The sequence below is a fragment of the Oncorhynchus mykiss genome, chromosome 7, assembly GCF_013265735.2.
Source record: "Oncorhynchus mykiss isolate Arlee chromosome 7, USDA_OmykA_1.1, whole genome shotgun sequence".
NCBI classification, from domain to species: domain Eukaryota; kingdom Metazoa; phylum Chordata; class Actinopteri; order Salmoniformes; family Salmonidae; genus Oncorhynchus; species Oncorhynchus mykiss.
The window spans coordinates 39,376,904-39,403,899 of record NC_048571.1 but is presented as its reverse complement, the minus strand read 5'-3'; the positions used below and the strand labels follow the sequence as shown (position 1 = coordinate 39,403,899).

General features: G+C 41.8%; 1 protein-coding gene across 5 annotated transcripts; it reads left to right on the top strand.

Moving 5' to 3' along the window:
• Positions 1 to 1,944: 1,944 nt before the first annotated feature.
• LOC110527733 (diphosphoinositol polyphosphate phosphohydrolase 1) lies at positions 1,945 to 26,792 on the top strand. Of its 5 annotated transcripts, XM_021609200.2 has the most exons (6): positions 1,945 to 2,241; positions 14,517 to 14,627; positions 22,291 to 22,335; positions 22,449 to 22,533; positions 22,657 to 22,842; positions 26,244 to 26,792. In XM_021609200.2, the coding sequence occupies exons 1-6, from the start codon at positions 2,143 to 2,145 to the stop codon at positions 26,246 to 26,248; spliced, it is 531 nt and encodes a 176-aa protein (XP_021464875.1). In that variant the 5' UTR covers positions 1,945 to 2,142; the 3' UTR covers positions 26,249 to 26,792. The 5 variants fall into 5 exon arrangements, with proteins under 5 accessions (XP_021464875.1, XP_021464874.1, XP_036839120.1 ...); XM_021609199.2 differs by having other exon boundaries at positions 1,947 to 2,241; positions 22,657 to 26,792; XM_036983225.1 differs by lacking the exon at positions 1,945 to 2,241 and adding an exon at positions 2,282 to 2,302 and having other exon boundaries at positions 22,657 to 26,792.
• The last annotated feature ends 204 nt before the right edge of the window (positions 26,793 to 26,996 follow it).

The following is a 26,996-nucleotide window of genomic DNA, read 5'->3' as shown; positions in this document are numbered from 1 at the left end:
TGGTTTCCCTTGCCTGACACTGTTTTCCTCTCCGCTGCCCGCTCTGACTTTGGCCCGTCTACAGTCCCACGTCTCGTCAGTCCTGCTACTCTGTCCTGGACCCCCCCCCCACCCCACTGCACTGTGTCCTTGGATTCCTCTCCAGACCTGCTTACCTAGTCCCAACTGCCCTCACTCCAGCTTCCACACCGGGCTTCCCCTGGCCTGCACCCCATCTTCCCCCTGTGTTTCAATAGATACCTTGGTTACCTCATCCCAGTCTCCTCGTCTGAGTCTGCTCTTGGGTTCACCTGTTCTGCTACATGTGACACCCATAGGGCGACGCACAATTGGCCCAGTGTCTTCTGGGTTAGGCCAGTGTAGGCCGTCATTGTAAATACGTTTTTGTTCTTACGTGACTTGCCTAGTACATTTTTAAAAAATGAAATAAATAAAAAGTGGCAATATGTCATGTGTAATAGACCGAGTATTGAACTTGCATCATCTGCACATCTCAAGACAACATTAGCCCACTAAGCTAACATTGGTTTTCAGGCCTCAGGCAAAGTTACTCCATGAGAGGATAGTTGGGAGAACATTCTTTGTTATTCTTCACTGCTGAATGCTTTTATGAATCAGTTAGTATTAGAACGCCTGTGCCTTGTGTAAATGCCTATCCTCAAGACACCAGTACAATACACTACATCACTCATGTCCATATACAGTAGTAAGTGCTAGATCCTCAAGTGCGCCAGGTGGCGTGCTGACTGTACCCTTATCCCTCTGGGCCAAGCACTGCCAGCAGCACCTGTAGTAACAGCCGCTGAACCCCCTGCTTGCCCTGGGCTGAACGATCTGCCTCTCCCCACTGCTGCCAATAATACATGGAGTGCTACACAACACATTCTGCTTGGCCAAAGGTGTTGGCATCATAGACAATTATATAATACTGTATATTTACTATATAATGTTTGTTTATAACCTGTTTTGTTGAATTCCACCTTGAACATAAAGCTGCTTTTACTGCAGAGGGAAAGCACAGACAGCCACCCAAAAAGGAGGTAGTAACACTATTCTGGTGTCCTTTTGTTGGTTACTGTACATTATCGCGGCATTATCGCGGTTCCTCTTAAGATTGCTTATTGCATGGGTTTTAGAACACGGCCTGTATTGTTGAGGTCTGCTTGTGAAAAATGTATGTTGCTGCCATGGGTGTGGTAGATATGACACTGAAATGGACTGTGCACATCCCTGTAGAATGTAGAAAGCTGTAATATTGTCCTCTTGTTGCTTTCAAGAGAAGAAAGAGCAGGGATCCCAAGAGTCCTCTGAGGAAGAGGAGGAGGATGAGGAAGAATGTAATGTAATGTAATGGGCTTGCCTTCCAACCGCAGCCTGACTTACACCTTATGTATTTTCCATGGTGCCCGTTACGGAGGGGTGGGGAAATACTTATACGATATTTAACATAGTCAGTAGTATGTAAATATAATAACTTTAGCAACTAGAACTCACCTTAGAATACTAATCCACAATTGAAAATTAGGCTCTAGTAATTTCTTTAATTTCATATTAAAGGGTAATATTTGGGGAATGTCCTCAATGTTTTTTTTTTTTTACTTGTTTGATCTTAGGTAATAACCTACCAGGTTGCTGTCCATTGCCTGGTGTGCTGAAATATTGTCTGAAGTTTCGCGTGAACACACGTTGTATATGTTATTGTGGTTCATTTTACAAGCTCGGCGTTAACGTGCCATTTAGTCATTGGTATGAATTACAACCAAAGATAGGATATCGGTCTGTTGATAGTCAAGGCGATGAATTCTTCAAAGCATCTCCATGAAATATATCAACAGAAACTAGCGTCATTAGCGTAAATTCTCTACTTCGTTTCGTTTTTTTGACATTCAATATTGTATTCCTCAAAACAAGATACGTAATATCATAATGCCACCATCGTTAAGATATGCCATGTTACGTTGTTTACGCAGTTATCTTCATAATGGCGACCGTGCTGGAGATGTGCTTATGCTTATGAAAATGAAGCGAAGAAGAAGTTATTTCTCATAAGAAAACGCCGGGGTTCCTCAAAGGAGGACTTTGCGTCGACGACAGCGTCTTTCCCAGTGTTTGAATTACAGTTTTGGTCCATTGGTACCCGAAATGATGAAGCTCAAGTCAAACCAAACCCGGACATACGATGGGGATGGCTACAAGAAGCGGGCCGCCTGTCTATGCTTCAGGAGTGAAAGTGAAGAGGAGGTGAGGCCAAGGATGCTGGGGTGTAGGGTGGGCCGCAGTTCAGGAAAGCACAGATAACATGGTAGATAGATGTTTGTCGCAGTACATTTGTATTACTTTGCTAATTACGAAGATGAATTAGATAGCTAGTTAACGTTAGCTAACTATCTAACTGGCTGGTTGTTACTGGTTTTGGTTTGCTTTGTTGAATCAGCGACCACCCAGGGATAATTAACGTTGAGTTAGCTAACGGTAGCTAGCTAACTGTTTAGCTAGCTGGCAGCTATACTGAGTATGCTATTTATTCTTGCAGCTAACCAAACATTGAAGTTAGAAAAATTATAGCTAACGTCGTTCTCTTTTGTTAGATTGTTAGGTAACTGCTGGACACAGTCACCTCAGTTAGGTAGCAAGCTAGTGAACGCGTAGCCAGCAAACATTACTGCAACAACATATATTGGTAACCGGCTACTAGCTAGCTAACGCGCTAGCCAGCAGTGAGACGTTATCGTCTTGCTAGCTAGCTTGAGCGCTAACAAGCACTACATGACAAAAGTATGTGGACGTCGAATTCCAAAATCATAGGCATTAATATGGATTTAGTTCTGCCTTTGCTACTAAGGCTTTTTGTTTACCTTTATTTAACTAGGCAAGTCAGTTAAGAACAAGTTCTTATTTTCAATGACGGCCTAGGAACAGTGGGTTAACTGGGGTGTTCAAGGGCAGAACGACAGATTTGTACCTTGTCAGCTCAGGGATTCGAATATGCAACCTCTTGGTTACTAGTCCAACGCTCTAACCACCTGCCTCTTCTGGGAAGACTTTCCACTAGAACATTACTAAGGTCGGGGCGGCAGGGTAGCCTGTGGTTAAAGCGTTGGACTAGTAACCAAGAGGTTGCAAGTTCAAACCCCTGAGCTGTCGTTCTGCCCCTGAACAGGCAGTTAACCCACTGTTCCTAGGCCGTCATTGAAAATAAGAATTTGTTCTTAACTGACTTGCCTAGTTAAATAAAGGTAAAATAAATAAATAAAAGGTCGGGCAACGATGTTGGGCCTGGCTCAAGGGTGTTTTCCAATTCCTCCCAAAGGTGTTCGATGGGGTAGGCCAGTTGGCTCTGTGCAGGCCAGTTAAGTTCTTCCACATCTTGACAAACCATTTCTGTATGAACCTTGCTTTGTGCACGGGGGAATTGTCATGCTGAAACAGGAACCCCAAACTGTTGCCACAAAGTTGGAAGCACAGAATCGTCTAAAATATCATTGTATGCTGAGATTTCCCTTCACTGGAACTAAGGGGCCTAGCCCAGACCATTTTTCCTCCTCCACAAAACCTTAGTTGCGACACTCCAGCCAACTCTTGGCATTGCGCATGTGTGCGGCTGCTCGGCCATGACAACTAATTTCATGAAGCTCCCGACAAACAGTTATTGTGCTTCCAGAGGCAGTTTGGAACTCTGTAGTGTGTTTTAACCGAGGACATACAATTCATTACTCGTGCTTCATTACTCGGCGGTCCCGTCCTGTGCGCTTGTGTAGCCTACCACTTCGCGGCTGAGCCTCCTAGAAGTTTCCACTTCAAAATAACAACACTTACAGTTGACCGGGGCAGCTCTAGCAAGTTAGAAATTTGATCAACTGACTTGTAAGAAAGGTGGTGTCCTATGATGATGCCACGGTGAGAGTCACTAAGCTCTTTAGTAAGGCCATCCTACTGCCAACATTTTTGATATGGAGATTGCATGGCTGTGTGCTTGATTTTATACACCTGTCAGCAGTGGGTGTGGCTGAAATAGCCAAATCCACAAATTTGAAGAGTTGTCTACATACTTGTGTATGTGTGTGTATTGCTACTGCTAGTTAGTATCGTTCTGGTGATAATGGTAACATAAAACACTGACAATCAATGCTTAGCAGCATTATCAATGGCTCAAAACTCATGTCAACTCGTGACATTAGAGCTAGCGATAGTTAGTTAGCCACATTTACTAGATAGCTAGTTAGATATAGGCCTTGCTTAGATTGACTAGAAGTTGGACTAACAACGAGTTATTTTACTCGTTGTTAGTCCAACTTACTATTTTCTAGTTTGATCACAAGCAAACCTTCTTGCCACAGCTCGCATTGATGTGCCATCATGGATGAGCTGCACTACCTGAGCCACTTGTGTTGGTTGTAGACTCCGTCTCATGCTACCACTAGAGTGAAAGCACCACCAGCATTCAAAAGTGACCAAAACATCAGCCAGGAAGCATAGGAACTGAGAAGTGGTCTGTGGTCACCACCTGCAGAACCACTCCTTTATTGGGGGTGTCTTGCTAATTGCCTGTAATTTCCACCTGTTGTCGATTCCATTTGCACAACAGCATGTGAAATGTATTGTCAATCAGTGTTGCTTCCTAAGTGGACAGTTTGATTTCACAGAAGTGTGATTGACCTGGAGTTACATTGTGTTGTTTAAGTGTTCCCTTTATTTTTTTGAGCAGTGTATAACATTTCATACGGAAAGAAGTATGTTCAACAGGAAAAAGATATTAGCAGGTGCGTCTTGTCTTTATCGCGCGCGCATACACGAATTTCCAAGTCTGTGTCCCTGTAGTAAAACTCATATTTCTTACCTGTTTTGGAAGAAACCAGCCTGAAACCTTGAACAAAAACTACTGACACCCAGTGGAAGCCATAGGAATTGCATACTGGGAGCTAGATTGAATTATTTCCCTATATGTTCCATTGGAAGCGCATGGGCTCTCAAAAGAAAAATAATTCCGGTTGTTTTTTCTTTGGAATTTTCTCCTACCATATCTATTGTGTTATAGTCTCCTACATTATTTTAACATTTCTACAAATTGCAAAGTGTCTTCTTTCCAATGGTACCTATTATATGCATATCCTGGCTTCAGTGCCTGAGCAACAGGCAGTTTACTTTGGGCATGTCAGTCAGGTGGAAATTGAGAAAAAAGGACCCTAGCCCTAACAAGTTTTAAAAGGAACCACCAGCTTTCATATGTTCTCATGTTCTGATCAAGGAACTTAAACATTCACTTTTTTACATGGCACATATTGCGCTTTTACTTACTTCTCCAACACTGTGTTTTTGCATTATTTAAACCAAATTGAACATGTTTCATTTTTTACTTCAGGGTAAATTGATTTTGATGTATTATATTAAGTTAAAATAAGTATTGTTGTAATTATCATTATTACAAATACTTTTAAAAAAATCGGCCGATTATTCGGTATCGGCTTTTTTGGTCTTCCAATAATCGGTATCGGCGTTGAAAAATCATAATCGGTCGACCTCTAGTCTCCAGCCACCCAAGACATAGCCTGTTCTCTCTGCTACCGCACTATAAGCGATGCCAATGAACCAACAGGACCCCAAACAGCTACCCCCAAGTCATACGACTGCTAAATAGTTAGTCCGAGAACTGATTAGGATAACTATTTAACTATCTGCATGACCCTTTTTTGCACTAACTTTTGACTCATCACATCCGCTGCTTCTACTGTTTGTCTATCCTGTTGCCTAGTCAGTTTATTCCTAGTTACAGTGCCTTAAAGCATTCACACCCCTTGACTTTTCCACATTTTGTTGTAAGTCTGAATTTATAATGTATTACATTTAGATTTTGTGTCACTGATCTACACACAATACCCAATAATGCCAAAACCTCTCTCGTCACTCAATGCCCAGGTTTAACTCCACTGTATTCACATCCTACCATACCCTTGTCTGTACATTATGCCTTGAATCTATTCTTCTGCACCCAGAAACCTGCTCCTTTTACTATGTTCCGAATGCAGTAGATGACCAGTTCTTATAGCCTTTAGCCGTACCTTTATCCTACTCCTCCTCTGTTCCTCTGGTGATGTAGGGGTTAATCCAGGCCATGCAGCGCCTAGCTGCACTCCCATTCCCCAGGCGTTCTCATTTGTTGACTTCTGTAACCGTAAAAGCCTTAGTTTCATGCATGTTAACATTAGAAGCCTCCTCCCTAAGTTTGTTTTATTCACTGCTTTAGCACACTCTCCCAACCCAGATGTCCTAGCCGTGTCTGAATCCTGGCTTAGGAAGGCCACCAAAAATCCTGAAATTTCCATCCCTAACTAGAACATTTTCTGACAAGATAGAACTGGGAAAGGGGACAGAGTTGCAAAGTTCTGTCATACTATGCAGATCTGTGCCCAAACAATTAGAGCTTCTACTTCTAAAAATCCACCTTTCCAGAAACAAGTCTCTCACAGTTGCCGCTTGTTATAGACCACCTTCAGCCCCCAGCCGTGCCCTGGACACCGTATATGAATTGATTGCCCCCCATCTATCTTCAGAGCTCGTACTGTTAGGTGACCTAAACTGGGAAAGCTTAACACCCCGGCAGTCCTACAATCTAAGATGGATGCCCTCAATCTCACATAAATTATCAATGAACCTACCAGGTACAACCCCAAATCTGTGAACATGGGCACCCTCATAGATATCATCCTGACCAACCTGCCCTCTAAATACACCTCTGCTGTCTTCAACCAGGATCTCATTTTATTTTTTATTTTACCTTTATTTAACTAGGCAGGTCAGTTAAAAACAAATTCTTATTTTCAATGATGGCCTTGAGTGCCTTGTTCAGAACGACAGATTTATACCTTGTCAGCTCAGGGATTCGAACTTGCAACCTTTTGATTACTAGTCCAACTCTCTAACCACTAGGCTACCCTGCCGCCCCAGGATCTCATTGCCTGCGTCCTTAATGGATCTGCGGTCAAGCGACCACCCCTCATCACTGACAAGCATTCCCTAAGACACTTCAGCGAGCAGGCCTTTTTAATCGACCTGGCCCGGGTTTCCTGAAAGGATATTGACCTCATTCCGTCAGTAGAGGGTGCCTGGTTATTCTTTAAAAATGCTTTCCTAACCATCTTAAATAAGCATGCCCCATTCAACAAATGTAGAACCAGGAACAGATCTAGCCCATGGTTCACTCCAGACCTGACTGCCCTTGACCAGCACAAAAACATACTGTGGCATACTGCATTAGTGTCGAATAGCCCCCGCGATATGCAACTTTTCAGGGAAGTTAGGAACCAATATACACAGGCAGTTAGGAAAGCAAAGGCTAGCATTTTCAAACAGAAATTTGCATCCTGTAGCACAAACTCCAAAAACTTCTGGGACACTGTAAAGTCCATGGAGAATAAGAGCACCTCCTCCCAGCTGCCCATTGCACTGAGACTAGGAAACAATGTCACCACTGATAAATCCACAATAATTGATCATTTCTAGAAGCATTTTTCTATGGCTGGCCATGCTTTTCACCTGGCTTCCCCTACCCCGGTCAACAGCCCTGTACCCCCCACAGCAACTTGCCCAAGCCTCCCCATTTCTCCTTCACCCAAATCCAGATAGCTGATGTTCTGAAAGAGTTGCAAAATCTGGACCCCTACAAATCAGCTGGGCTAGACAATCTGGACCCTCTCTTTCTAAAATTATCCTCCATAATTGTTGCAACCCCTATTACTAGCCTTTTCAACCTCTTTCGTAACATCTGAGATCCCCAAAGATTGGAAAGCTGCCTCGGTCATCCCCCTTTTCAAAGGGGGAGACACTCTAGACCCAAACTGTTTCACACCTATATCTATCCTACCCTGCCTATCTAAGGTCAACGAAAGCCGAGTTAACAAACAGATCACCGACCATTTCGAATCCCACCGTACCTTCTCCGCTATGCAATCTGGTTTCCGAGCTAGTCATGGGCGCACCTCAGCCACGCTAAACGATATCATAACCGCCATCGATAAGAGTCAATACTGTGCAGCCGTATTCATCGACCTGGCCAAGGCTTTCGACTCTGTCAATCACCGCATTCTTATCGGCGGATTCAACAGCCTTGGGTTTCTCAAATGACTGCCTCGCCTGGTTCACCAACTACTTCTCAGACAGAGTTCAGTGTGTCAAATCGGAGGGCCTGTTGTCCGGACCTCTGGCAGTCTCTAAGGGGGTGCCACAGGGTTCAATTCTCAGGCCGACACTTTTCTGTTTACATCAATGATGTCACTTATGCTGCTGGTGATTCTCTGATCCACCTCTACGCAGACGACACCATTTTGTATACTGTTGGCCCTTCTTTGGACACTGAACACAACTCTCTTTCCGTGGCCTCCAACTGCTCTTAAATGCAAGTAAAACTAAGTGCATGCTCTTCAACCGATCTCTGCCCGCACCTACCCGCCCGTCCAGCATCACTACTCTGGACTGTTCTGACTTAGAATATGTGGACAACTACAAACACCTAGGTGTCTGGTTAGACTGTAAACTCTCCTTCCAGACTTACATTAAGCATCTCCAATCCAAAATTAAATCTAGAATCAGCTTCCTATTTCGCAACAAAGCATCCTTCACTCATGCTGCCAAACATACCCTCGTAAAATTGACTATCCTACCGATCCTTGACTTCGGCGATGTCATTTACAAAATAGCCTCCGACACTCTACTAGCAAATTGGATGCAGTCCATCACAGTGTCATCCGTTTTGTCACCAAAGCCCCATATACTATCCACCACTGCGACCTGCATGTTCTCTTTGGCTGGCCCTCGCTTCATATTTCTCACCAAACCCACTGGCTCCAGGTCATATATAAGTCTTTGCTAGGTAAAGCTCTGCCTTATCTCAGCTCACTGGTCACCATAGCAACACACACCCATGGGCACGCGCTCCAGCAGGTATATTTCACTGGTCACCCCCAAAGCCAATTCCTCATTTGGCCGCCTTTCCTTCCATTTCTCTGTTGCCAATGACTGGAACGAATTGCAAAAATCACTAAAGCTGTAGACTTGTATCTCCCTCACTAACTTTAAGCATCAGCTGTCAGAGCAGCTCAAAGATCATTGCACCTGTAAATAGCCCACCTAACTACCTCATCCCCATATTATTTTTTTTCTTTCTATTGTGTTATTGACTGTAAGTTTATTCACTTCAATGTGTTGTGTTGCTTTGCTTTAATGTCCAGGTCGCAGTTGTAAATGAGAACTTGTTCTCAACTGGCCTACCTGATTAAATAAAGGTCAAAATAAATAAAGTGGAATTATGTTTTTAGAATTTAAGTCTTGAGTAAATAAGTATTCTACACCTTGTTTATGGCAAGCCTAAATAACTTCAGGTGTGTACATTTGTTAAAGTTGCATGGACTCTCTCTGTGTGCAATATGGTGTTTAACATGATTTTTACTACCCCATTTCTATACTCTACATATATATATATATATATATATGGAGGTCCCTCAGTCAGCAGTTAATTTCAAACACAGATTCAACGACAAAGACCAGGAATGTTTTCCATTGCCTCGCAAAGGAGGGCACCTATTGGTAGAGGGAGAAAATAATCTGACAATGAATATCCCTTTGAGCATGGGGAAGTTATTAATTACACTTTTTGATGGCGTCTCAATACGCCCAGTCAATACAAAGATACAGATGTCCTTCCTAACTCAGTTGACAGAGAGGAAGGAAAACGCTCAGGGATTTCACCATGAGGCCAATGGTGAATTTATAAGAGTTATAGGAGAAAACAACTGAGGATGGATCAACAACATTGTAGTTACTCCACAATTCTAACCTAAATGATAAGAGTGAAAAGAAGGAAGACTGTACAGAATAATAAATATTCCATAACATGCATCCTGTTTGGCACTAAATAATTCTGCAAAAAATGTGGCGATGAAGTTCCATTTTTGTCCTGAATTCAAAGCATTATTTTTGGGCCAAATCTAACACATCTAGTACCACGCTTCATATTTTCAAGCATGGTTGTGGCTGCATCATGTTATAGGTATGCTTGTCGTTGGCAAGGACTAGCACGTTTTTTAGGATAAAAGGGAATAGAGCTAAGCACAGGCAAAGTCTTAGAGGAAAACCTAGTTCAGTCTTTCCAAAACACTTGGAGACAACTTTCAGCAGGACAATAACCTAAAACGCAAGGCAAAATATACATTGGAGTTACTTACCAAGACGACATTGAATATTCCTGAATGGTATAGTTAGTTTTGACTTAAATTTGTTTGAAAATCTATGGGAAGATTTGAAAATGGCTTTCTAGCAATGATCAACAACTAACTTGACTGAGCTTGAAGACTTTTTGAAAGAATAATGGGCAAATATTGTACAATCCAGGTTTGCAAAGCTCTTTGAGACCCAGAAATACTCACAGCTGCCTAAAAGTGATAAAATGTTACTTATGGGGTTGAATCTAATCAAATATGTTTTATTTTCCATGACAATATATATATATATATATATATATATATATATATATATATATATATATATATATATATATATACATTTATTTTTAACTTTGACATAGTATTTTGTGTAGATCGATGACAAAAAAAATGAAAAATCTATTTTAATCCCACTTTGAAACACAACAAAGTTGAAAAAGTCAAGGGGTGGGAATGCTTTGAAGGCACTGTATGTACATATCAAGCTCCATTACCTTGTACCCCGTGTATATACAGTTCCTTCAAAGTATTCAGACCCATTGACTTTTTCCACATTTTGTTACATTATAGTCTTATTCTAAAATGTATTTAAAAAAACATCCTCAGCAGTCTACACACAACACCCTATAATGACAAAGCAAAACGTTTTTAGACATTTTTGCAAATGTATAAACTTATTAAACAGAAGTACCTTATTTACTTAAGTATTCAGACCCTTTGCTATGAGATTGAAATTGAGCTGAATTGCATCGTGTTTCCATGGATAATTATTGATGTTTCTACAACTTGATTGGAGTCCATCTGTGGTAAATTCAATTGATTGGGCATGATTTGTAAAGGCACACATCTGTTTATATAAGGTCTCACAGTTGACAGTGCATGTCAGAGCAAAAACCAAGCCATGAGGTTGAAGGAATTGTGCATAGAGCTCTGAGACAGGCTTGTGTCGAGGCACAGATCCGGGGAAGGGTACCAAAACATTTCTGCAGCATTGAAGGTCCTCAAGAACACAGTGGCCTCCATCATTCTTAAATGGAAGAAGTTTGGAACCACCAAGACTCCTCTTAGAGCTGGCCGCCTTGCCAAACTGAGTAATCGGGAGAGAAGGGCCTTGTTCAGGGAAGTGACCAAGAAACCGATGGTCACTCTGACAGAGCTCCAGAGTTCCTCTATGTTTGATGGGAGAACCTTCCAGAAGACAACCATCACTGCATCACTCCACCAATCAGGCCTTTATGGTAGAGTGGCCAGACAAGTCACTCCTCAGTAAAAGGCACATGACAGCCCTCTTGGAGTTTGCCAAAAGGCACCTAAAAACTCTCAGACCATGAGATACAAGACTCTCTGGTCTGATGAAACCAAGATTGAACTCTTTGGCCTAAAGGCCAAGCATCATGTCTGGAGGAAACCTGGCCCCATCCCTATGGTGAAGCATGGTGGTGGCAGCATGCTGTGGGGATGTTTTTCATCGGCAGGGACTGGGAGACTAGGCAGGATCGAGGCAAAGTACAAAGAGATCCTTGATGAAAACCTGCTCCAGAGTGCTCAGGATCTCAGACTGGGGCAAAGGTTCACTTTCCAACAGGACAAAGACCCTGAGCACACAGCCAAGACAATGGAGTGGCTTCGGGACAAGTCTCTGAATGTCCTTGAGTGGCCCAGCCAGAGCCCAGACTTTAACCCGATCTAACACCTCTGGAGAGACCTGAAAATAGCTGTTCAGCAATGCTTCCCATCCAACCTGACAGAGCTTGAGATGATCTGCAGAGAAGATTGGGAGAAACTCCCCAAATGCAGGTGTGCCAAGCTTGTAGTCATCCAAGAAGACTCTGCTGTAATCGTTGCCAAAGGTTCTTCAACAAAGTACTGAGTAACGGGTCTGAATACTTATGTAAATGTGATTTCTGTTTTTTATTTGTAATAAACTTGCAAATATTTCTTAACCTCTTTTTGCTTTGTCATTATGTGGTGTTGTGTGTAGATTGTAACAACGTGGAAAAGTCAAGGGGTCTAATTTAGTGGTGCTCCGATATGACATTTTTGGCTGATACCGATATCATATATTTTCCTTACCAAAAGAAATGATACCGATATTACATTTTTTTTTTCGGCCTTTTAAACATTCTAGTACAGTTAACTATCTAACACACACACATGGACACAGCGGTCTAAGGCACTGCATCTCGGCATCACTACAGTCAATGGTTCAAATCCAGGCAGTATCACATCCGGCCGTGATTGAGAGTCCCATAGGGTGGCTCACAATTGGCCCAGGTTCGTCCGGGTTTGCCCGCTGTTGTAATTAAGAATTTGTTCTTAACAGACTTGCCTAGTTAAATAAAGGTTACACACACTGACCAAAAAGCCATTTTGCTGGCTTTTACTTATGTCGCCATCACCAGTAAAACATAATCAAAACCTATTTCTTTCACTTACTTGCTGTGCTGTTTTGTTGTTCAGTCTCAACCAGGATTTCTATGGAACGCCGTTTGGGTCTTTGTGTGTCACATATACTATTTAACACGATTTGACGTGTCAAATAAAAAAAATTGATCAATCAGGACCTGAATAGGATTGCACGTCACATAATAATTTAACGCGTTCATAAATTTTTTAAGTAGTTATTACAAATTGATTACACTCACTTGTATTTCATTTGTCAAAAACGATTATGCAATGATGCTGGTAAAGTTGTCTTGCGCACCTACAGTGGTGGTCATTTAAAAAAAAAAAAAAAAATAGCTAGCTCATGGATGCAAACAATGTTCTTCCCCTAAAACATAGCAAAACAACACCTGTTTCAGTAGCTATATAGTTAACACCTAGCTATATAGTTAGCCAGCTATCTAAAATAACCCTAATTTATTAGACAGTTCTTATTTGACTAATGGTGATCGGACCCATCTATGTGAAGCTAGCCACAATTAGGATTAGCCACAACAGTGGACTTTGCGGTTAGCCTTCAAAATAAAAGTACGGCATAATTATATTTATATTTATTTGCGTCACTGTCAATGACACTTTTTATTTAACTGCAAATTCCACTATTGAGCCTAATCCTTATTGTGGCTAGCTTCACAACACAACCCGGTTCGGTTGAGCCTCACTAGCCAGATGAAGATAGCTGGCTGCTTATAATGTTTGCTTTTGGCAACAGGGTTATGTAGCTGGCTAGCTAAGTTAAATTTCAATAGGCGAACAACAAATGGCAACCTAGCTAATACTTACTCACAAGGGTTCCTAAATCATTGCTAAGAATAATAAAAATGAGTGCAGTTTCTACTGGTCATTGTTTTCAGGCTGGTTGTATTGGTGCTAGCTCTAGGTACCCCAGAAGTTAAGATCGAACAAATTACGCTTTATTACCAACGCGATATTGAAAACACATTGTTCGGGGCTGGTGTTGGCTTGTTTGCAGACTTTTTTGCTTTGACAGTGCTACTGTATCTTTTTTGACATGCAAAGATCCAAACGGCGTTCCATAGTATGTATGTGTGGATGTTGTGCAGCTAATAGCAGTGACGCTATTACTGTGTAACTGTGGTAGGGCAACATCTAAAAAATAGTGCACTTAGTGTGTGTACTGGTGCTCGACCAGTCGCGAAAGCCAACATCACTCACGACAGAGAACGGTTGATTGTCAAGGGCAATGAAATCCATTATCTTGGCTTTAATGGATTTCGCCTTTGAGTTGTCTCACAGAAATGTTCTTACTCTTTCAAATGACTGCTCGACTTGACTGCTCGATCCACACAGCAGTCATTGTAGGCTAAGTTAGGAACGCTGTGTTGCGCTCGTAACGCAACATTTTACATGGCGTCATTACGTCATGTGCATACCTATATAACGTAGGTATGTCAGTTTTGACATCGGTTTTGCACATCGGCGTTAAACTAGACATCGGCTGATAACGATGTTGGCATTTTTAGCTAATATCGGCCGATTCTGTGATGTTCACCGATATATCATGCATCCCTAGTCTAAATACTTTCCGAAGGCACTGTAGCTAAGTTATCGTTACTCATTGTGTATTTATTTTTGACTTTTATGTGTTATTACTTTTCTATTACTCTCTGCATTGTTGGGACGGGCCCGTAAGTAAGCATTTCACTGTTACTCTACACCTATTGTTTACGAAGCATGTGAAGAACACCATTTTATTTGATGTGTTATTGAGAATATGTCACCTGTAATTTGAATAGGATTGAGGTGTTGTCTTTCAACTGAGTAGAGAAGTTGTCTCAAGCAACCTGAAACACTGGATTTGATTGATGGTGCTCAATGCTGTATCGTCTTTTTCTGCAGGTGCTGTTGGTGAGTAGTAGTCGTCATCCAGACAAGTGGATTGTCCCTGGTGGGGGGATGGAGCCAGAAGAGGAGCCCAATGTAGCAGCAGCACGAGAAGTCTGTGAAGAGGTTTGTTTCTTTCCCTCTCATTTCATTGACCTTAGCTTATTATTCAAACTACATTCTCACACTGTTCAGGGAACTTGTGGTGTTTTTCATAAGTGGTTATGGATATTAGAAATGGTCTCTTTGTTTTAAGTGTGGCTTTTTGGGTAGACAACCTCAAATGTTTTTTTCTTGCAAATCACACCACACTCAATTACAGTATGGTATTTGCTGGAATGGCAACCAGATATTAAACTGAGATTTGCCATTGTGACTACTGTCATTGTCATACTTTGAAAAATAACACATTTGGCCTGCCATTATTGGTCCCATGCTGATTACCTTGATAAAGCTTGTGGAAACATGGCTATTGAGATCAACATAGGGATGGGTGATATGGCCAAAGAATCGCTAAATAACCTTTGTTGTACAGTTAAAGGTCAAATATACTGCATTTCAAACAGTCAGCGATAATGTAGCGATTTCAGGGCTTTACGTTGTACGCCAATGACGCGCGTGACAAACTGAGCAATCATTTTCGAGACTCAATGTTCATTGATACTCCCGTTTTTAGTGTTATCTGCTATGTGCGCGATTTGACCAGTTGAGACGTACTGTAAAAAGGGTATCGTTAGGAAGGTTAACTTCTCTATTACAGGTTCTAAATAACAGAACCTGTAATAGGTTCTAAATGTTAGTTTTTACCCTGTTATTTAGAACCTGACGGACAATTATAAAAGCTCAAACCAAGTTTATTCAGACAAAGACATGTTTCCACCAGTGGTAGTATATATACCCCAATTTTGGGTGGAGCATACTCCTTCCCTCTAAACATTAAATCTTTATTGTTAGGCAGGAAATTAAGTGATGCGGGCAATGAACCCTTTCCTTCTCCCTTACTCTGACCTGACCTCAGCCCCCATTCCTCACTAAACCACATTTCTCAACCCTTATCAGTGACTGCAACCATGTGATTGCTTTTCCTTTACTCATTACATTCCACGCTTAATTGACTCCACCATATACATTCATCCTACAGATAACCATTCACTTCTCGTGTAGAAACCAGAGTCTGGCACTCCGCATTGCCTTAGAATACTTGATAATTAACAATATTTCAAGTTTATGAGTCAGAACCCATCACAGTAAAAATGTCTCAATGTGTTTCAGTGTCCATATGACCAACTATGTTGGACCAAACCTCAAATGCAAATAGCGAATTGAAACTGCTTGTCAGAAAGGAAGAAGTGATTGCTCATCTTTGTAGTGAGTGGTAGGGGGAGAGGCGTGTGTGTGAGTGTGTAAACAGAGGAAGAGGCGACATGAGAGGTTTCACTCTCGCAAAAATCATTAAGTTTCTATAGGTTTATTTTGGACCTAAGCTTAAGCTTTTGGACCTAAGCTCCTCGTCATTATATACACATATCTGGTCTAAATGGGAAGGTGCACACAGCACAGAAGGAGTGAAGGAGACAAGCCTGAGAACAAGCGGACATAAACCATCATAAAAACGGAAAATAGCAAAACCTTGATTCTTGCGATACAGGCGTTTGAAATATCACACAAAACATACATTTGAAAAACATACATTTGAATTAAAGTGATATATTGCACAGAACTAGCTCAACACATTGTTATTTTGATGTTGGTCAAAGCACATTCACTGTTAGCACTTATCCCGAGCCCTGCTGGGCAGTGCAGTTGGTCTTGATCATACTCTGTTTATGTGTACTGAGAAAGCACATCCACAGTAAGCATGCAGCCAAGACTCGTCTCCCAGAGTCATGTTACACAGGAGTGTTAAAAGTGCCAAAGGGCACATACTGAAATTAAACACTGCCCTTTACACAATGCTGTGGCTGCAGGCCAGACAACCAAGCCACAGGCCCAACTCATGCTCGGAAGGAAGGAACATGTTTCCTCTTTCTATGGAGATCATTTTTGTTTGTTTACATAATGTAGCCTATTCTGTACTAATCACTAATTTAACCATGATGATTGAATATGTTCATTTAAGATTTGTTTTTTTTGCCCACTAGGGGGTAAAGAGGGTTTCTCTGTTGCCAAGTTGTGTCTCTTCAACTAAGGCTTAGGTTCCAGAAAATAATATGATAACTTAGCTTTCTGAGATAAGCGTTCCAGAAATCAAAGCCTACTTACAAGACTGCATGGACACTTTGAAAGCCTGTAGACTATATGCAGGGCTCTAGACTAATATTTTCCCCTGGTGACCACCTTTTTCAGTTGGTGGCACCAGCCTAGGATTTGGTCGCACCCCCCAAAAAATTGCAGCTTCACGCAATAGAAAAAACAAGTAATCATGTTCTAAAGTAATTCACAGTGCTTTATTAAAGCTAGAATCTTTCTTTGAAACAATGTCACCCCACCACATCAATTAGATTTGCTCACCACCTGCGTCCTCTCTCGCCTCCTTTTGAAAAAGGTCAAAGTTAATCAATGAGAGTTGGCGAGGAGAGTGGAAATGCTCTTGCTTGAAAGGAGACTGTCCTTCTCCACTCGGGTGTCGTTCGGCAAATGACGTTACAGGGATGGATCCCAAAATAAATGTGTAAAGTGCTCAAAACAAATTAAGCTAGTTGTGCAAGACGTTTTATAGATAAAACAATAAGTAGCATATTGATTTTAAATGTGTGCATGTTTTTCTCTGAGAAAACAAAAGCTGATTCGAAGGGGGTGTGGCAGATTTCAAAACTCTTCTGCGGTAAGATAAACATGAGTATCCTCAATGAAAGGTGGCTGTCAAGGTGGGCAGGACAGTCATCCATTTGCCTACTAACGATTTGACACACTCCTCGACCACTTATATTTTACTGTTAACATAGGGCTCCAGAATTTTATTTTAGTCAATAGAGATGGATTTGCCTACATCTTTATGTGCACTAACAGGTATCCTAGGCTAATTTTGTTGGGGCTAATTCACTACGGAGTAAGTGGAAACTCAAAACATATTGGCTAGATCGTTAACCTTAACCGCTATGGGAACGGTGTGTGTCTGTCCCCCCACGGGAAGCTCTATCTCGCCCTCCATTTGGCAAATCTGACCATAATTTTATCCTCCTGATTCCTGCTTACATTCAAAAATTAGAGCAGGAAGCACCAGTGACTAGATCAATAAATAAGTGGTCAGAGGAAGCAGATGCTAAGCTACAGGACTGTTTTGCTACCACAGACTGGAATATGTTCTGGGATTCCTCCGATGGTATTGAGGAGTACACCACATCAGTCATTGGCTTCATCAATAAGTGCATCAATTATGTTGTCCCCACAGTGACTGTACGTACAAACCCCGACCAGAAGCCATGGATCACAGCAGGCATCCGCACTGAGCTAAAGGCTAGAGTTGCCTCATTCAAGGAGTGGGTCTCTAACCCGGAAGCTTATAGGAAATCCCGCTATGTCTTCCGACGAACCATCAAACAAGCAAAGCAGAGAGAACAGTCTATGACTTCAAGTTTCTTGGTGTCCACATCACCAACAAACTATCATGGTCCAAACACACCAAGACAGTCGTGAAGAGGGCACACCTTTTCCCCCTCAGGAGACTGAAAAGATTTGGCATGGGTCCTCAGATCCTCAAAGTTCTACAGCTGCACCATCGAGAGCATCCTGATTGGTTGAATCACCGCCAGGTATGGCAACTGCTCGGCCTCCAACCGCAAGGCACTACAGAGCATAGTGCGTACGGCCCAGTACTTCACTGGAGCCAAGCTTTCTGCCATCCAGGACCTCTCTTCCAGGCTGTGTCAGAGGAAGGCCCAAAAAATTGCCAAAGACTCCAGACACCCTAGTCATAGACTGTTCTCTCCACTACCTCACGGCAAGCGATACTGGAGTACCAAGTCTAGCTTATTGATGAGCTTTGAGGGCACTATGGTGTTGAACGCTGAGATGTAGTCAATGAATAGCATTCTCACATAGGTGTTCCTTTTGTCCAGATGGGAATGGGCAGTGTGGAGTGCAATAGAGATTGCATCATCTGTGGATCTGTTAGGGCGGTATGTAAATTGGAGTGGGTCTAGGTTTTATGGGATGATGGTGTTGATGTGAGCCATCAACACCATCATAGCACTTCATGGCTACATACGTGAGTGCTAGGGGTCGGTAGTCTTTTAGGCAGGTTACGTTAGTGTTCTTGGGCACAGGGACTATGCTGGTCTGCTTAAACCATGTTGGTATTTCAGACTCAGACAGGGTTAGTACGTGTCCTGGTAATCCGTCTGGCCCCGTGGCCTTGTGAATGTTGACCTTTTTAAAGGTCTTACTTCGGCTATGGAGAGAGTGATCACACAGTTGTCCAGAACAGCTGATGCTATCATGCATGTTTCAGTGTTGCTTGCCTCGATGCAAGCATAGACATATTTTAGCTTGTCTGGTCGGCTCGTGTCACTGGGCAGATTGTGGCTGTGCTTCCCTTTGTAGTCCGTAATAGTTTGCAAGCCCTGCCACATCCGACGAGTGTCTGAATCATACTACACCGGCTCCATCTTAGTCCCGTATTGATGCTTTGCACGTTTGATGGTTCTTCGGCGGGCATAGCGGGATTTCTTATAAGCGTCCGGGTTAGAGTCCTGCTCCTTGAAAGAGACAGCTCTACCCATTAGCTCAGTGTGGATGTTGCCTGTAATACATGGCTTCTGGTTGGGATGTGTACGTATGGTCACTGTGGGGACGACGTTATCAATGCACTTATTGATGAAGCCAGTAGCTGATGTGGTATACTCCTGAATGCCATTGGAAGAATCCCAGAACATATTCCAGTCTGTGCTAGCAAAACAATCCTGTAGCTTAGCATCTGCGTCATCTGACCACTTCCGTATTGAGCAAGTCACTGGTGCTTCCTGCTTTAGTTTTTGCTTGTAAGCAAGAATCAGAAGGATAAAATTATGGTCAGATTTGCCAAATGGAGGGCGAGGGAGAGCTTTGTACGCATCTCTGTGTGTGGAGTAAAGGTAGCCTAGAGGTTGTTGTTTTTTACATTTAACATACTGGTCGTTAGCGAGTTGGGTACTAGCAACACATCAGCCCCATTCATGTACAGAGCGCATAGGAGGAGATTACTGTGACTCAACGGTCACATGGAATTTGACTGTGGTCATAACTGCCGGTCACCACAACAGCCTGACAGGATGCTCTCTGGTGCATCTGTAGAAATTTGTGAGGTCTGAACTGAAAGACATAGGAGCAGGTTAAGGGTTATGCATAGTACCTTGTATTAGTGTCCACAGCCAGTCATCCAGTTAAACGACCTGACACGATGGAGGCAGCTCTACGGCTCATGGAATGCAGCTCTATGGCTCATGTTCTTCACTCATGTTCTCATTATGATATGGACAGGGTGGCCATTTTGAGTAGAGGTGGTTGAGGTTTACCAACGCTATCCAAACCCTGCCTATTCTCCAGTCACCCCAGTGCTGGTCTTCCCCATATGATCTGGTTGAAGGCATGAAGGGTGTGGGATTGATACTGGGGTACATACTGGTATATATTCACTATGGAGTCCAAGTTTATTAATAGGCTGAAACTAGAGGATGCCAGCAGTACGCACCAGCAGCCAAAGCCTATTACCAATGGGACCTGAACCTGCTGGCACAACCATCAGGGAAAAACATGGCCTTCCAAGGCAGTCTGCAGTTCTTTGGACCACTGCTCTGGAATATACTGGACTTATCCACACGGCAGCTAGCTAGCCAGCAGCTAGCTAGCTCAGTAAAAATGCAGCTAGCTATCACAAAAGATCTGTACACAAATCTAGTAGGATATGTGAGTAACATTTTGTATTTATGCTACTGCGTATGATGTGTGTGCTTCTGTGTATGCTGTTTTTATCTAGTCAACTTTTATGTGATGTGTATGTTTTTATTAATTAAATGGAACCCAGGACTCCCTAGAAAACAGTGGCAGTTGTTAGTGGACTATCCTGGCTAAATAAAATGACAATGTATTGAAAACTGGGGGACACAAACAAGATATGCCATTTTCACACTTTGAGTTGTACAGTACCAGTCAAAAGTTTGCACACACTTACTCATTCAAAGGTTTTTCTTTATTTTTACTATTTTTCTACATGGTTGAATATTAGTGAAGACATCAAAACTATGAAATAACACATTGAATCATGAGGTAACCAAAAAAAGTGTTAATCAAATCAAAATATATTTTAGATTCTTCAAAGTAGCCACCCTTTGCCTTGATGACAGCTTTGCACAATCTTGGCATTCTCTCAACCAGCTTCACCTGGAATGCTTTTTCAACTATCTTGAAGGCGTTCCCACATATGCTAAGCACTTGTTGGCTGCTTTTTCTTCACTCTGCAGTCCATCTCATCCCAAACCATCTGAATTGGGTTGAGGTCGGGTGATTGTGGAGGCCAGGTCATCTGATGCAACACTCCATCACGCTCTTCCTTGGTCAAATAGCCCTTACACAGCCTGGAGGTGTGTTGGGTCATTGTCCTGTTGAAAAACAAATAATCCCAAACCAGATGGGATGGTGTATCGCTGCATAATGCAGCAGCAAAGCACCATCACACTTCCTCCTCCATGCTTCACAGTGGGAACCACACATGCTAAATTAATCCGTTAACGTACTACTCTGCGTCTCACAAAGATATGGCAGTTGGAACCAAAAATCTCAAATTTGTATTCATCAGACCAAAGGACAGATTTCCACCGGTCTAATGTCCATTTCTCGTGTTTCTTGGCCCAAGCAAGTCTCTTCTTATTATTGGTGTCCTTTTAGTAGGGATTTCTTTGCCGCAATTCGACCATGAAGGCCTGATTCATGCATTCTCTTCTGAACAGTTGTTGAGATGTGTCAGTTACTTGAACCCGGAAGCATTTATTTTGGCTGCAATTTCTGAGGCTGGTAACTCTAATGAACTTATCCTCTGCAGCAGAGGTAACTCTGGGTCTTCCTTTCCTGTGGTGGTTATCATGAGAGCCAGTTTCATAACGCTTGATGGTTATTGCGACTTCACTTGAATAACTTTTAAAGTTCTTGAAATTTTCTGGATTGACTGACCATGTGTTAATGGCTTTAACCAAATAGGGCTGTCTTCTGTATACCACCCCTACCTGTCACAACACAATTGATTGGCCCCAACTCATTAAGAAAGAATGTCCACAAATGAACTTATTTGTCACAGCTGTTAATTGAAATGTATTCCAGGTGACTGCCTCATGAAGCTGGTTGAGAGAATGCCAAGAGTGTGCAAAACTGTCAAGGCAAAGGGTGGCTCCTTTGAAGAATCTCAAATATAAGATATTTGTTTAACACTTTTGTTCACTACATGATTCCATATGTGTAATTTAATAGTTTTGATGTCTTCACTATTATTCTACAATGTAGAACATAGTACAAATAAAGAAAACACCTCATTCCAAGGTTTAACTTTTGACCGGTACTGTATATAAAACACCATTTGCTGTGAACCATGACGGGTAGAGGTACTGGTGTGTACACTTTATTACATTTTATAGCAGGACAGTTGTGTGAAGGATGTTTTATCTAATGGCATCTTCAGGACATATTGTAACACACAAGCTACACACACCTAATGAATCGATTGCCACAGTGACACAGACTCTTAAGATTGAAAGAGTAATGTTTTTAATCCTTAGATAGGATTTTGTTTTGATTCGCTTTCTTGTTTTTTGTTGTTCCACAGGCAGGTGTGAAGGGGACTTTAGGTCGCCTAGTTGGAATATTTGAGGTGAGTTTATGTTATGACATGCTTAGACATGCTAAAGCTTGTTTGGGAGTGGAGAGAAAATATGGACTTTGTTCTGAAAAAATAAATAAAGGTCAAAACTGTCTATCTTACAGAACCGAGAGAGGAAACACAGAACCTATGTCTACATTCTTATCGTAACTGAGGTCCTGGAGGATTGGGAGGACTCAGTGAACATTGGTGAGTGGCTTTCATTTCAATCTGATTATACTACATTGTTTGAATTCTGGTTATAGATGCCTCTCATGTCTGTCTTTCTAAATGTGTGCCACAATGGTGTCTGTTCTTGTCCCTTTTTAACAGGGAGAAAAAGGGATTGGTTTAAAATAGACGATGCAATACAAGTGTTGCAGTGTCACAAGCCTGTGCAGGCCACATACTTCGAGCCTCTCAAGGATGGTTGCCTGACCAGCAACGGGACACCCCTGGTGGCCACGATAGGCGGAGACCTCTCCCCAACCTACAACATCAGCCAGAGCTCCGTGTCGGGTATCAGATAACTAAAACACAACCCCAGGAGCTCTTGCCACCACTCTCCCTCTTACTACTTTTTTTATTTTTTTGTCTCAAAATAACATGGTTTGCCTTGCCAACTCATTTGTGCCAGAATTGTGGTGCAGACTTGACAAGGGTTGAGTGAAGATTCTGAAACAATTTGGAAATGTAATTTTTGACCCCTTGTTCGTTTCGTTTTAATGAAAATTTAATGAAGCATCCCTCTCCCTCATTCTCCTACCTTGAACACACCCTTAGTGTGGTGTTTATTGAATGCAAGAACTACTTTTTACTGTTGTGATGTAAAAGTGTATACTTAGTGCTTAAGCGCAATGCTTTCAGTGGTCTTTTTAATGTCTCCTCTTTTGGTTATTGTCTGTGTATGATTGTGCCCAAGAGCCTGTTTTCCCTCTGTTAAGGATAGGAAATGTTCTCTGCATCTGAATAGACAGTTGTAGGAAGTGACTTGTTTTACATGAGCGCTGGCTATGTTTTGCACATTGGGGTCACCTGATACAGATTGTGCAGCAGGTAGTCTTTGGTGGTAACTAAGTTCTTTTGAATTCTCATTTAGCTCCGCATTGTGGTTCTTGGTATTAATATCTTGCAGATTTCATCAGAAAGACGAGGCCCTTTTCCCCATTTGACCCGATTCGTCATCGTCAAGTAGCCTATACATTTTCCCTTAGTCTGGAAGCTAGCTAGCCATTTCTTTTAGGCAGAAAAAAATATATATAGAAAGAATGTCTACTCAAATATGTAGCACAGTCCCCATTTTGGTGAGTTAGCATTGAGAGTTTACCCTGGTGTTTTACCCAATAGCCTGAGACCCTTTCTTTCTCCACAGTGTCCATACCTACTTAACGGTCTAGTAGTCTGTTAGTAGTGGTTCACTACAGACACCGAAACAGTAAGCAGACCCCCCCCACCGACCAAAATGTAATAGTTTATAATTTATAATGGCATGGTGTGAACAACTGCAGTCTTCCTCCATTTATTTTGTGCCATCCATGGACTGACAATTGCCTTCACACAGCACCTTTTTATCCAGTTTTCAGATTCTCACCCCTTACTTTAACCTCTGTTTTATATCAGATGTTTACATTGCATTCATAACATTTTATTTTTCACTTAAACAAGCACTAGAAGCTGTATATCCGAATAACGTAGATTTTTTGGGGGGAGGGGGTCAGTAAAAATTTTTTTTACCCTTTTTAGTATTGAATCTGCATCCCCAAAACAAACACCTGCTTGATATTGAAAGTAATTGAATCTAAAATGCTGTCTTTGGCTAGATGCAGAACAAACAAACAAGCCTTGTACAGTTTGAGACCTTGTTTTTAACATGTAAAAATGCTTTGAATACTATTATTTTTTTCTTAAACGTCTAGCAAATCTCTAGCCAACCTGCTATACTTGCCTTAGATGTGGCATGGAGCAGCTGGCTCAATACTGTGAAACTGGAGGCCCTGTAGATAGCATGTAAGACGTTTTTATTGTAAATAGTTTATTTCTGTATAGATCAAAGGTGAGTACCCTTGACAAAACAGTTCCTCTGATGCATTTGTGAGGGCTATATTTTGCTCAGCCATGGCTATAGAGTTGACTCGATCCCTAAACAAAGGGTGGCGTTGGCTTTGTAAGGTTTGTTGACGAGTTGCTTTGATACACAGTACATGTTAAGGCTGAAGAACAAGTAAATGTTGCTAGCTTTGTCTTGGGGGAGTGAAGACCCCATTTATCATGAATGATATAAGCAGCAGAGATGCCTCAGATGTTCTACAAAGACCAGAGGCTGAGGTGTAATAAAGTGAAGTCCATCATAGTTGAATTGTTAACATACAAAATTGAGGGTTTCCACTGGGCTGAATGCTGTTTCCAGACCACTACCATAGAGCTTTTGTCATTATCCTAGTCTTCTGACAGAACCAACTCTTATATGTATTATCTCTTCTGCCCTGTCATTGTTGCAGTAGCTCATCATTCGCCCTCCAAAATGAACATTATATACACTCAGTGGTCAGTTTATTAGGTACACCACCCCATTCCCGAAAATAGTTTGCTCCTCCAGTGTCACGTGGCTTGCTATTGTTATAAAAAGGAGGCATCCAGTTACCGGATGGGCACAGATGGGCTAATGCGGCAGACGACCACACCAGGTTCCACTCCTATCAGCTAAAAACGAGCGTCTCCAGTGTGCACACAATCACCAACATCACCTGGTCAAACGAATCCCGGTTCCTGTTGAGTCATGCTGATGGCAGTCAGGATTTTACATAAGCAGCATGGGGCAATGGTGTAGGGGTTGTTTTCCTGGCACACGTGAGGTCCCTTGGTACCAATTGAGCAATGTTTCCATGCACTGAAGAATTCAGGTTCTGGAAGCAATGGGGGTCCGACCCGGTACTAGATGGGTGCACCTAATAACTGGCCACCAAGTGTATGTTATCCCCAATTCCAGACTCAAGGTCTACTCTATAATGTAAGGGTTGAACTAAATTGGTGAGTGGATTACTGATATCAATAGAAATTTTACTTTGAACCATTTATTGCTTTTTTATAAACTAGGTGGTTCAAGCCCTGAATGCGGATTAGCTGACAGCTGTGTTATACCAGATTTTATTCCACAGGTACAACAAAACATTTTGAACTGCTCTAATTACATTGGTGACCAGTTTATAATCGCAATAAGGTAACTCGCGGTTTGTGATATATGGCCAATATACTATGGCTAAGGGCTGTGTCCAGTCACTCCGCGTTGCGTCGTGTGTTTAAGAACAGCCCTTAGCCATGGTATATTGGTCATATACCACACCCCCTCTGGCCTTATTGCTTCATTAAATGAGCTGCATCGAAAGGTGTGGGGGGCTAAGTCTTGGAACTGTCTAGTGGAAACCAATTTTTCCAATACCACCTTAGCCCCACAGAGCAGAATAGATTCAGGCCTATTATTGAATTTTGTGGTCAGCCTCCCTTAAAGTCCATTTTCTTTATATGATAACGAGCTATCAATCAAATTAGAGATGGAATTGGAAAATCTCTGATAAAGTGAAGGGGTTCTATTCAAAATGGGCACAAGCGAGGGCAATGAATGTGGATATCCATATGTAACAGCCGATGAATGACCACTTGTTCTTTAACCTGTTTGTACTTTTGTCGATTTTCTTGTGTTCCTGACAAGATATATTGTACATACTAGCTAAAGCAGCACTTATAGCTAGATACACTTACTGACTAAAGAATAAGGTTTATTTTTCCCCTTTCCTTCCATCTCATATATAGTTCTGTTAATATAATGAAAGTTGGGTTTAATATTTCTCATTAGGAAAGGGGTAAGTACTGTATAAATATACCCTGCTCGAGACCTTTAAGAAATGCATTTCTCTCTTCCTTAGGATGATTTCACACAGCACGCAGTGAAAGCCGGAAGGAGTGGATGTAGGCATTTTAAAAGGCTCAAATGCAGCCTCTGCTCAGATAGGCCTCCTTGGTCCTTCACCGGAGTGATGTAAAAACCTGCCTATATCACACCACCTAGTGGTCAGGCAGTATTCTGCAACGCATGTGAAACAGTTTTGCCTCAGTCAGGGAATGTCCACTTGAGGATTCTTGCATTCTCAGCAGTATTTGGATAGTGACTACTCTTAACAGCTTGATTATTTTTCTATTGGACCATCCTGTAGGAGGGGTAATACGCCCTTGCTATATACAAATTGATAAAGCAAAATCACAATCAGATGGGATTCAGTGAAGAAAGCTATTTGGGCTACCTAAAATGTAAGAGTGTGAAAGCCCTTGACCTTCCCTACATATTTGTAGTATCTGTTTTCTCCAAAGTGTACGTCACTGGAATATTTACTATTGTCATTTGGGACTGAAAAACCAGTGAGAAGACTGAAGATTGTAATATAAATGTGCCAACAAATAAACACCAGTATTTCAGATCTGGATTCCATTTGCCTTTTTTTGATCATTGTAAAAGTGTCTAGCTACTTGGTATTCCACTTTTAATACCTGTATTTACTATAGGTTGTTGATAAACCCCTGACTAAAGGACTGTACTTTGAATAACCTCTGCCACACTTTAGCTAGTATAATTACTGTAGTGTGCAAAATAATAAATCTCCAGTCCACACAAACAATGCTAC

Coding starts and splice junctions, on each gene's coding strand:
- LOC110527733 (XM_021609199.2), top strand. CDS start 2,143: ATGATGAAGCTCAAGTCAAACCAAACCCGGACATACGATGGGGATGGC. Junction 14,628..22,290: donor CACGAGAAGTCTGTGAAGAG/GTTTGTTTCTTT, acceptor GTTGTTCCACAG/GCAGGTGTGAAGGGGACTTT. Junction 22,534..22,656: donor GGAGGACTCAGTGAACATTG/GTGAGTGGCTTT, acceptor CCTTTTTAACAG/GGAGAAAAAGGGATTGGTTT.